We start from the raw sequence: 11517 nt of genomic DNA, 5'->3' as shown, positions 1-11517 counted from the left end.
ATAGTATTCTAAATAAATTTTACACAGGATGAACCAGAAGTCTTAGAAGTCACAATTCTTTTTAATATAAAACACCTTGAAACGTCACGTCATGAAGAATCCATAGAGAGTGCCTCCATAATTGCTTCCAAAGTGCATTATAGGAAGGACTCCAGCTGGACAGAACTAACAGTTTTTAGTCCATCTCTTCATACAGGAAATGTAGGGAACATGCATCACAAACACATCTTACAAAGTCCAAAGAAAAAAAAAACACAAATAAAAAGAACAAGAATGAACGAGTCTGGGGTTGAGTCAGTCTCCTTGATGCCAAATGGCACGTAGACAAACAGCCATCTTGATGGGTGAAATTCATCAGACAGCTTTGCGGTTTTGGGTTGGAAAGGAAAAAGCCCCTCTCTCTCTCTTAGATGGGTAGCTGAAGAAAGAGGAACGAGAATGCAGCATAAGGGACGAGCAAATGACCAGTCAGATTCAGGTGGGAATGAAAATGTGAACTTAGTGTGCTTGTTTTTGTTTTGATTAGGGTTTTCTTTAATTAGCGTTTTTGTTCCATGCCAAGACTTAAATATGCATATTTCTGACAAATGATAAACAAATACAAAAAAATCCCTGTTTGTTATTGGGTTTATCTAGCGGGTATTTATCACAGGCTCAAAGCTGATCCTGTCAAAAATCATCGAAATTGAATAGAATCTTTCCATATATGATTGGAAAAGCTAGATCTCTTCTACCATCTCACAGAAAAAAAAGCGTATGGCTTGGTACAGATGCTCATGAAGTGAGTCCAAGTGAGAATGTCAGAGATCCGCCTAAATTAAGTTCTAATTGGTGTCCTATAAAATCCTTTCTCAATTAACTAGCACACATGAGAGTTGTGGGTCAGACCACAGATGCGACTGAGGTGACGGACGTCACCTTGTTGTCTTCGGCCCAAGGCTGTAAGTTCTGCAGGGCGTAAAGCGAGGAGTTGTGTAGGCAGAGAGGGTCTTGTTGGAGCGGCTGACTCAGGGTCTTCTGAAAGGCCTCCTGTTGAAGCTGCAGCATCAGGCGGCTGGCTTGCTGTCGCTCAGCCTCTCTCTCCTCAGCAGTCTGCCTCCTGTCATCAGAGACGCATGATTGAAGTCAACATGATGTGCAGTGACAGAGACCCTTTTCAAATACAAAAGTGGATTATGTCAACTAACATGTTTATCTGGTGCAGGTCCTAGGCTGGTTTTAATTACCTTGAGAGATCTGAGCTCTCCGCATACACAAAAGACATGTCATGCCTTTGTGAAAAATAACAATATGTGTGTTATGACTAAAGTCATTTTGAATGAAATGCATGAATGTTAATGGTTCTGTACATTTAATAATGTACACATGAGGAGCCAACTGGAGCTGTCAGCATAAAGATGGGAGTATTATTATATAACAGTACATGACAAAACAATGAATAAATGCTATTTTATTGGTCAGGGACCCTATATGTACTTTGATAGATCAAATATGATTAATCCTTCGACCAGTTGCATTAACTTAAAGGGATAGTTCATGCAAAAAATTACATTTTATCATCATTTACTCAACCTTTTGTCATTTGTTAGTGTGATTTTCAGTGTATGGACAAAAAAAAAAAAAAAAAACCTGTGTAGACAAAGCAAAGACAGAATTGACATTTTTGGGTGAACTTTCCCTTTAATGTCCAATTTACCTCAAGTTTGTTCAATTTGAATGAAAAAAATAAATAAAGTTGATTTGTCATCCCCTTTTCCGGCTAGAAAGAAAACTAATTTTTGAAACATAAGTCTAACAACAAACAGGCAAATTAAAACATATTTCAGGTAACATAAATTCATTTATTTTAATTTTATAGTTTTTTTACTTATTTTTTGGCACCATCAAAAGAATGTTTTTCCCCACATTTTATTAGATGCTTATTATGGTGATTAGTAATTCAAATGTGTATTGACTTTTTTTTTCTTGAAATAAATTAAAGAATTAACATTTACTTATAATGTCCTAGTATTTTATCACATTTAAAGGATGGTTCGCTGATCACTAACAGCATGGAAAATTCAAACAGAAACAGTGCATTTTACTCCAGGTTTCTCAGGTTTATTGTGGTGTAAAATATTCGACTGTAGTCTACAAACACTTTGAGAATGAAGGATGTATTTGCGTGTCGATCGTACGGGTAACAAGCCTGTGATCAAATGAGCCAAGTGCAATCGCATTACAGTGATGCATTTAGCTGTGATGTGTGGCTAATGGATGCCAGGCGGCAGGTATGGAGACCCTCATGGTGGACAGATTTTGTCATGGAGGAAGATGTCATTAGGATGTATGATTTCATGCATTCATGACATCTGAATCCATTCTGAAATAAACTGTTTCCAATGTTGCTATTGATATTCAGGTTCGGTTGGTATCCAGTGGTGAGGTAAGATTTACCAGAATTTAATTCCTAAGAGGCCATCTAAAAGCAAAGCGACCACGCTAATGAATGTTTCCCAGCAGCTTTCAGCAGATACAGATAATTGCTGAATTAAGTTGAGCTCCATAAATATTGATGAGTAGGCATACTGAAACAACCATAATAAATTTTTATTTGTTAAAGGCCATGACTCAGCTTCATTATAAATAAATCATGTTCAGCCAGCTCTCTCTTCTATTGCAGCCTGTTGGTAAAACCAAAGGTAAGTAAGCCTGCTCTTAATAAGATTGGGCACTTATTTGCTTCAAAAGAGCCAACAGCAAAAGGTTGAGTGGATTATGGGGAAAGGATGGACATGATCTCAATTATTCAGAAGTATAGGCTCAGTACTGCATGGACAGCAAGTTTCCACACAGCCTTTTAAGAGCTTGAATATTTCTGCTTGGTCAAGGCAATCGGTGTCAAATGTTAAATAAATAAACAAATAAAACGCAAACCTCTGCAAATTTACATTATTATTTTTTCACTAAACACCCTTTTCACTTAAACTGTTCTGACCAAATTAGCTGCTTTAGGGAATTATATATGATCAGATATTGACAATAAAAAGAATTTGAAAAGCCTTGGATTCAGATGTAATCGAAATAATCAATTTAAGTTACAACAGCCTTATAAAGCTGTATCGTGAAGACATATAGGACTATATAGCTATTATCTTCTATTCGTGGATCGAATATTTCACTCACCTCCATTTTGTTCTTCTGTTTTGAAACCAGGTTTTGACCTGAGCGTCTGTCATCTTCAAGGCCTTGGCGAGCGTGGCGCGCTCCGCGGACGCCAGGTACTTCTGCCGGTGGAAGCGTTTCTCCAGCTCGCAGATCTGCACGCGACTGAACGACGTGCGGGGCTTTTTCCGTTTCGGTGGAGTTCGGTTCTGGTACGGATGACCGATCCGTCGTGTCACGGAGAACGGTGAGAGAGCAGCTGAAAAAAAAAATAAAACAATGAATTCAATAACACTGAAAAGAATAACATTCACGAAGAGCCATTCAATTTATGTAGAATGACATCATAGCCAATTAGTAGCCTAATGACATGGAATCTTGATTACAATAATTCTATATTAATTTAATAATTTTATATTAGTCCTGCATAAATGCAAATCAATTATGGAAGAAAAAAACGTTATTGACAAGTTTTCTTGTTCAATGCATTTAATGTTTTTTGGACATCTTAATGGCATTATACCGTCTTAACAGTGGAAGGAAATTCAATGCTCATTAGGACAGAAACAAACGAACGCCAGGTGGGTCTTTCTCAGCCTATTAACATAGCCTACCTAGCCTATATTCTGGAATATGTATTTAATTTGATAGGTAAAAACATAAGTCAAAATTAATAATATTGATGGCGCGATATTTCGACGCGCACTTAGAACCTTAAATACGTTTACGTTTTATGTGATTTGAATTTGTAATTAGTTTTCCTGAACTGAACATAGCGTTCGCTTACAGTTCCGTTGTTTACCTCAGTCGAATGCACTGATCTATCTATCTATATATAGATAGATAGATATATATATTTATATATATATATAGGTCAGTGGTCACCTTTAACTTCAGCACATACATGGAAATTTCTATTTCAGGCTTATATAACACAAAGTGCTAGTAGCAGTGAACTCAGGCTCATTTCTCATTCAGTCCTTCTGTATTGTTTATCCATTATTCATGGTTTTACAACAGAGGTCTTGATTGTTGCATGCAGAATTCTTTGTTTTTATTTGAATTTCTTTCACCTTTCCCCTCCTTCCTGTTTTCCCCACCAATGTCCCTAGTAGAAGCAGCTGTGAATAAGAATAACCGATGTGAACAGTTTGGCCCCTTTCCTAGATGCATTTGAGCCCACTTTGACACTATATGTCACTTTATAAAATTATAAATGCATTAAAGTAAATACTACTTGCTATACATATATCAGAAACTGTGTTTATTTTCAGTATTTATGGGGACCACAAATGATTCCTATGGTGAGACCTTTTCACTAAAGGGTAACAAACTGAAACCCAGTCAAGGCCTATATGGCGGTTAGGAGTCTAACCAACATTATGTTTTTCTGACCGTGTATGGTGTCCTGATGTTTTAGCAGTGTTTGTGCACCTGAATGAAACGAAAACATAAATGCATCGAAGGTTGCACATTGCTGTTTATAGTGCACAGGGATGTTCATTTGCACAGTTCGAACAGCATCTGATAATAGTGATGCTGCTACATCACCCAGTGATGCTACATTAGCAGCATGGCAAACTATCCTCACCATTTGGTGAATACAATTAAGCATGTACAAAATTTCAAGAGGACCAAATGTAGTATAAGAATCAACCACTGGAAAAACTCCTGTCAGCCACTAATATGAATTTTGCCCCTCACATATGCTTGTAACATCATGAATATAAATTTTAGTTTTAGTTTTAATTTAGTAATAACATATGATTTATGATATGTTCTGAAAAACTATGAATGGAATAAAAAATACATTTAAAAAATAATTTACATTTTGGCTTCCACTGCACTGTGTATATATTCTGAATGGGGAAAAAAATATGTTTGATTCAACAGAAGCCAAAGTTAATATTGAACATCTGAAGAAAATGTAAACAAGGACTGTACAGTGTAGATGCAATTCTGTGAGAAAATAAATAATAAAAATAAAATCAAGCAAAGAGATTCCCAAAATATTATAATGCATAATTTATATAAACAAAAATATATATTATAATAATTCAAATTAGACCAGAGTAACAAAATAATTAGAGGACTTAACTGTGCAACCTGTTTTTAATTGAGTAAACCAAAAGAGTGACCTTTGCTCAATGTGTTTTGTTATTCTTGTGGCTGAACTTGGGTCTTGCAATGCTTGGCGGGTCATGTGTGAAGACAGAGAGACAGTTTTCTGTTTGGCAGGTTGGAGTTCAGATAATACCATGTTGGAGATGTTCTTGGCTACTCAACTACATTCATTCACGTTCTTCTGTAATTCAAGATTCGTCGGTTGCTCTCAGAAAAGCTTCTCAACAGTTCACACTAGTCACGCTGGGAATCCTCAAGGTCTGTCATGAGGTCAGTCTGACACTGAATCTGTTTTGGGCAACCTCAGTGATGCAACTTAATTTATCGTCATAACTTATAATAATAAAAAAACAAGTTGTCATGATTTTATTTATAAAGGCTAGATATTTTATTTTGATCACACCATTCTTAATGCTGTAAGATCATTAGTTTATTTGTCATATTTTATTAGACGAGCAAGTAAAAAGGCTTCTGATTGGATTAAGCGCATAGACTTCATTCCTTTGCGTAATTAGATTTGCTTGCTTTTAATTAAAGCGCTGATCTTGAATGACAGGCGGCACGCGTCATCATCACTTAAGCAAGCGGGTAATCAAAATGATCAAGATAAATTAATTTGTTTAGGTTTTTTAAATGTATTTTAGATTATAAACTCAGTGTACGTGGTTACAGCTATACTTAATCGGTGTTATTTATTTTTTATTTGTCTTTTTCTTTTCTACTATATGTAAGGTGTGCAGATTGCAGAACAAACACATTACCCAGAAACACTCCTCTGCAGATACATATGTGGGTCAAATGGAAACAAAAACAATCCCCGTATTCAGTCTCGACAGCAGAGGGAATTCTAAATGATTAGTCTGTGTAATAAAATTTATGGTGAGCACATCAAAAAATCAAAGCTTGCCTTAGAGAATATGCGGCCAGTAATACAATCAGTTATACGTGATATCACCTTCATGCGACAGCCCCTGCCTTTCCCATTGCGCATATTACCTTTGTAAAAATCTAATAAATATACATGTAATGGATTCAAAGCGCGATATTGAAATATAACATGGGCATTTGTCGCTATTTACGCGCAGTGAGGCAAAACAGAATGTGCCTTTAAATTTTCTCTCATGCTGGGAATTGAAATATCTAATAAAATAAAATAATTGTCAGGGAAACCCATAAACCGTCCGCTCGAGAGCCTCGTCGTCCCTTCAGACACTGTCACCATGGCTACGCAACCTCGTCTCAGTTTCATAATCATTTGTATTTATGGGTGGGAAAGATCATTATTGTCATTTCAGATAGAGGGGCATCCACATGCAATTTCATTTTCCAATTTCTCCAAGGCCAGTGATATCAGATTACGACCATCGCCTGCCCCTTGTTGTGATGCAGCTGGACCCAACAGCCCTCACCAGCAGCGGTAATACAAATAAATTTACCTACTGATGAATATACTGTTATGCGGATAAGTACAAGCTACGGAGCCTTTTCAGAGCACGCGCGGAAACAAATTCAGACCGTTTGAATTAAGACACCAAAACGCGCGTTTTTCGCGTGTCAATGCAGATTCTGGTATATTTGAAAATGGTCGATTATAGCATTTATTGTATTTCCAGAGTTATATTTATACTTCCTTGCACGCCGCAGTTGTCACCAGTGCTGTTAACAGGAACAGAGAAGCCGTGCGTAAAGGCCGTTACCATCACCAGAGCGCCTGTGTTTATTGACCGGTGAGCGACTGATCTGTTTATGCATTTCTGGATTTTTATAAACTTGCAAACTGCCAAGGAGTCAATTAACAAAAAAACATGTGGTATAGCCTTTCATCGCCTCCCAATCCGGCATGATATGTCCGGCCTGCAGTGCATATCGAGTCTCAGGCCTGTCCGTGCAGCTTTACGCGCCGTGACACTTGTGGTGAAATGCAGACATGCAGTTCAAGCTGACAGAGAAAATAGTTGGAAAAAGAGAAACCAATACCAGACAGTCACCGTGACTTGTGCATTATGACTAATAAGTGGCTCTGGTTCCTTTGGATGACGCTGGGAGAAAGGCATCAAATAATTTCAATTGTTAAACTACTATTGTAACTTATAAATTTAGTATAATTTAATGTAAATATCTTGAAAATGAAAAGACCGTGTGGTTTTGTGGTTTCAATGTTATACATATATATATATATATATATATATATATATATATATATATATATATATATATATATATATATATATATATTTGTGTGTGTGTGTGTGTGTTTTAAACATATTTCGTTTAAAATCTGATATATGTCCTGCTTTACTTTGTATCCACCGCAATTCAAAGGCACGAAAGAGATACAATATAATAAACGAGTGGCCCAAAGTGACTATGAGTAAAATTGATAAGCATATTTACAAAAGAGCTTTTGCAGTTGACATATCATTCTCTCATTTGAATAATTAATGAGAATAGAGCGGAATTCTGAATATTTAATGCGCAGAAATCCATATTCTTCCTCATCTTCATCTCACTGTGGGTGACGTCATCTGAAGACGCGAACTGACCAGATGGAAAACCGAGGAGGATGTTACGACTACAGACGAGACACAAGTGTGAGTGAGGCATTTATCTCTTATATTTCTTATTCATTATTTGGCATTTATTTACTAAAAATATACATTCAAATTATGTTTGATTATATAGAGTATAGATTAAAGAGTATAGAATATATAAGCGTATAGATTAAAAGAGCATTCATATAATAAAATAATTGTTTCATTCTCTGTAACTAATCAAGCACAGGCATTGCTATTTTTCTTTCTTTGTGTGTGTGTGTGTGTGTGTGTGTGTATTCCCACTTGGAAATGTTATCCAAAATCGTCCTCTGTTGGATCTCTATTGGTATTACGTTTGCGTAGATTAAAACGATTTGTCAACATGCCATTACGCATTACTACTGGCTGTGGCAACATTTAGCTCCCTGCAAACACTGTATCATGATTCATTTGTCCTAAAGGCCCAGAGAGAAAGTAGCTCAAGAATATAGACGTGACTTGGTGTCATAAAACCATTCCACAAAAAAATTGTGATTTTGAAAGCCACTGTGTTTTTATGAGCAATACACACGTATAATATCCACAGGCCGAGATGATGTCGTTCCTTCTTCAATGCAACATCATGGCCTCTCTCAAATAAAATGTTATTGTGCTGGTTTAAAAGATTGTCTAGTGTTACTCCTCAATTTTCAGATGGGTCGAGTGGTAAAGCTAGCGGAGTGTTTAAAGGGTTTCCGATATTAATTCAACCACAATGCTGTGTTATAGACATCAGATGTGTTTTAGCAGAGAAAAAGGAAAAACGTCAACTTAAATATAAACACCTACTATTGGCAAAAAAATAAATAAAAAATAAAATAAATGCAAACATAAAAAAATCATATGTTTTAGAGTAAAATCTATTTGGCTTTTAAAAAATTATTCTAAAATAATCTTAAATTATATGGGCCTATTAAATAGATTTATTGGTGCTGTGTTCCTTATTTTTAAGTTGCTTTGAATAAAAAGCTTCTGCTAAATAAATAAATGTAAATGCAAAAGACCATTGTACATTAAAATACTATTTCTTTAAGGTACGGCACAGAGTCAAAAACATTTTAGTAGAAACGGAGCCTGAAAAATAATAGGTTTTATTTTTTTTATTCTTTATAGCTTACAATAATAAAATACAATTTATTCTTGTAATCTTGAGACGTATTGTTCAATTTTAAAAGTAGCAGTGCAAGTAATTTTAGTACAAAACATACCGTAGCAGTTTATTTTATATATAGGCTAGGCCTGTTTTTTGTTTGTTTCTATTTATTAGACTGCTGCTGCTTTTACGTCTGCTTTTTTTTGTAATTCGTCGTCTTAATTTATCCTATAAGAAAATCATTCAAATCAATTTAATCTGCAATTAAAAAAAAGAAAAGAAAAAAAAAACCTTCCGATTATTAAAGCCAATTTCTCATTGTTAGCGAATAACATTGACCTTAAAAGTCAGCAACAAAATTAATCGTCAGTTTTTGTTGATGTTGGTCATAAGCGTGCCCTTTTCTCTAACAGAAGCAAGACTTATTCTACTTTTGGCAGTGCTGTAAATATCTTCAAGTCTTACCGGTCAGCCGATCTTTCGCAAATCTTCTGCTACTCTCCATCCAGGGGAACGTGAAGCTGGCGGGGCTGCCCATGCTAGGTATCCCCGCCGCGATGCCCGGTGGATGGGCAGAAGTCGGGGGGTGAGGTGCGGGTGGCATGGGTCTGTGGGCCGGGACGCGGATGACACCACCTGCGTTCCCTGAGTTCACGTTAACGTTCATATTCATGCTCACATTCATGTTCATGTTTACGTTGTAGGAACCTGCCAGTCCCGCCGCCATCGAACAGGCCGGATTGTACATGCTGTTGTAGCCGTTGCCATAGACGTTCGGCGCGAGCGCGTAGTCCGGGTCGCCGGTTCTGCTCGGCAGCATGCAACTACTCGGTTGGTCCGAGCCATTGAGAATCTGATCTATTCCAAAGCTGATGGGTTCGTGCTGCTGGTGCGTCTGGTTCACCTCCTCGATCCCCGTGTGCTCCATCGTCGCGGTTCTTTCTGTTGCGCACAGCTTGGAAGGTTGTGATGTTTAATTCCTAAAACTTCAATGCAACACGATTTATTCCCAATGGTACAGAATCTATTTTTAACAAACAAATATTCTTCATTGAAGTGCTCAGAGCCCATGCAATTTTATAACGCTGCCATCAGAGGTACAAAAACAGTGAAGAACAGAAATTTACATGGATTCCTCCACGATTAATTCAGCATTATCCTGCACTTTTTTGCATTGCGTCTGGTTCTTTTTCAGTTCCATAATGATGCCTAAAAAGTAACTCAACAGTAGAAAGGTCTCCGCGCTCACGGTTTAATCCCGACGTGATGAGTTGCCAAGTTGTAGCAAACAAACCGGACGCGTCTCTGGAGTGGTGCCGTCCCTCAGAAAGGCGCACGGCCCAGACTTGAGCTCATCACTGTTATCTAAAGTGAAGTGTTAACTGTCCGATACGTGCATATTAATTGTCGTGAGCTGAAAATGTCCTGTTCACGCTCCTCTTGAAGTGATTTCGAGCAGGTGAGACATACCCCTTCTGCCCAAACTCTGTCACGCGCCTCTCCATTGGCTCTTGCGCACTTCTGTAGAGACAATGCCTCGCGCCTGCACCCCTCTCTTAAAGAGGCCGCTTCTGTTTTTCACCAGGGCTGTTGTGTTGTCGTTCACGTTGAAAAATAAAATGTTTCATATTCCTAGAAAACAGAGCAATGTAGTGGAATTATAAAAAAAAGTAAATAGAATGACATAATCCGTTTGTAATAAAATAATATTTATTATTATTCTTATTTTAAGAATAAGAAAAAAAAAGTCAGTGTGTTGTAACCAACTTGCAGGAAGCTATTTGTTGTCATGTGACAGAAAAAACAACTGTTAGCCAAGGTCAGATTTATCTTTTACCTTTTTATGAAAGTCATATTGACTAAGAAAACGTATTGATAATCATAATATCTATTTAGTATTTACATTTTAGTATTATTTTCTAAAGATTTTTTTTTGTATTATAGAGTTTAAGGTTGTAAAGAGGCAAGTTATTTTATTGTTTTACTTCATGCTTAGGCCACTTTTTGTACTCCATTTTATATATATATATATATATATTTGACTCTTGTAATAAAGTGAATTGTCGAATTAAAATACTCTGAATTTAAGCTGGAATGCGACATTGGGTTATAGTAATAGTTAAAGGCTGTCTTCATTGCTTTAATGCTGTGAAAGATCAAAATAGCTTGTAAACCACAGGGTTGATACTGTTAATTATCCCAAGGAATAAAGGCCAAACTGTTTAGATTAATTCAGAAAAAAAGCTCTTCAGGTTTTGACAAGGGTACAGAAACATGCAGCTTTACACATGGCAATGCGTTTGCTTAATCAAATGAAACTGAATTTCATTGAAGTGCATAGCCTTTGGCTGCGTAAAATAAAGGGTGAAGCCAGAAAAGCATCAGTTGCCTTCAGTGATGCAGAAGCCAGTGTGATTGGCGCAAATAATTTAACCTTTTTTTGCCAGAAGCTACAATGGAAGACTCTCCTCTTTCAATTCAATAAAAATGAAAAATGGCGCATAATAAAACCTGAAAGCAAGGAAAACGAATTTAATATATCATCGTTTTATTACGTACTTATTTCAGCTTTCGCACGAATAA

The 11517-nt window shown here is 36.7% G+C and overlaps 1 protein-coding gene across 2 annotated transcripts; it reads right to left on the bottom strand.

Moving 5' to 3' along the window:
* Nucleotides 1–10463, bottom strand: tlx2 (T cell leukemia homeobox 2). Of its 2 annotated transcripts, XM_059516767.1 has the most exons (4): nucleotides 9400–10463; nucleotides 3166–3403; nucleotides 919–1099; nucleotides 12–418 (listed from the first exon to the last, which is right to left on the bottom strand). In XM_059516767.1, the coding sequence occupies exons 1-4, from the start codon at nucleotides 9860–9862 to the stop codon at nucleotides 407–409; spliced, it is 894 nt and encodes a 297-aa protein (XP_059372750.1). In that variant the 5' UTR covers nucleotides 9863–10463; the 3' UTR covers nucleotides 12–406. The 2 variants fall into 2 exon arrangements, with proteins under 2 accessions (XP_059372749.1, XP_059372750.1); XM_059516766.1 differs by having other exon boundaries at nucleotides 1–1099.
* Between the last annotated feature and the right edge of the window lie 1054 nt (nucleotides 10464–11517).

The sequence above is a fragment of the Carassius carassius genome, chromosome 29 (genome assembly GCF_963082965.1).
Source record: "Carassius carassius chromosome 29, fCarCar2.1, whole genome shotgun sequence".
Classification (NCBI taxonomy): domain Eukaryota; kingdom Metazoa; phylum Chordata; class Actinopteri; order Cypriniformes; family Cyprinidae; genus Carassius; species Carassius carassius.
The sequence above is the reverse complement of the archived record's forward strand: the minus strand, read 5'-3'. Positions and strand labels throughout refer to the sequence as shown.

Coding starts and splice junctions, on each gene's coding strand:
- tlx2 (XM_059516766.1), bottom strand. CDS start 9,862: ATGGAGCACACGGGGATCGAGGAGGTGAACCAGACGCACCAGCAGCAC. Junction 3,404..9,399: donor TGCGAAAGATCGGCTGACCG/GTAAGACTTGAA, acceptor TTTTTTTTTCAG/CTGCTCTCTCACCGTTCTCC. Junction 1,100..3,165: donor AACAGAAGAACAAAATGGAG/GTGAGTGAAATA, acceptor CTCTGATGACAG/GAGGCAGACTGCTGAGGAGA.